A 356-nucleotide genomic window follows, 5' to 3' on the forward strand; every position below is an offset into this window, starting at 1 on the left:
ACGTGTACTGTATGATATTGTTACTGTTACCCGCTAGACCTCATTCTTTCACTTTTATTCCTAGTTCATTTATTCTCATCGCCTTGAAAATGCAGCACATGTCTTCTTTACAGATAAAAGATGCCTCTGCATTTTCTTTTTAGACTGGCGATGCTTACCCGTCTGTGGAACAAGCCGTTATTGGGCTGAATCTTAGCCAGCGAACCCTCGAAGAGAAAAAGGTAGAGTATAACTTTTATTTTTATTTTTTCTCACTCTTCGCTTATACTACCTTTAGTCTTCATTATTCTGCTCTGCTAGCCATCTTCTCTCTTCCAGCGCTACAGTCTATTTTTTTCTCTCTGATCACTAATCTC

General features: G+C 38.8%; 1 protein-coding gene across 1 annotated transcript in view; it reads left to right on the plus strand.

Moving 5' to 3' along the window:
* Positions 1-356, plus strand: part of LOC119588210 (hemolymph clottable protein-like) — a 24,837-nt gene that overhangs the window by 9,382 nt on the left and 15,099 nt on the right. The window contains 1 exon segment of the mRNA XM_037936911.1: positions 144-221. Coding sequence (XP_037792839.1) covers positions 144-221 — 78 coding nt within the window.

The sequence above is a fragment of the Penaeus monodon genome, chromosome 23 (genome assembly GCF_015228065.2).
Source record: "Penaeus monodon isolate SGIC_2016 chromosome 23, NSTDA_Pmon_1, whole genome shotgun sequence".
Classification (NCBI taxonomy): domain Eukaryota; kingdom Metazoa; phylum Arthropoda; class Malacostraca; order Decapoda; family Penaeidae; genus Penaeus; species Penaeus monodon.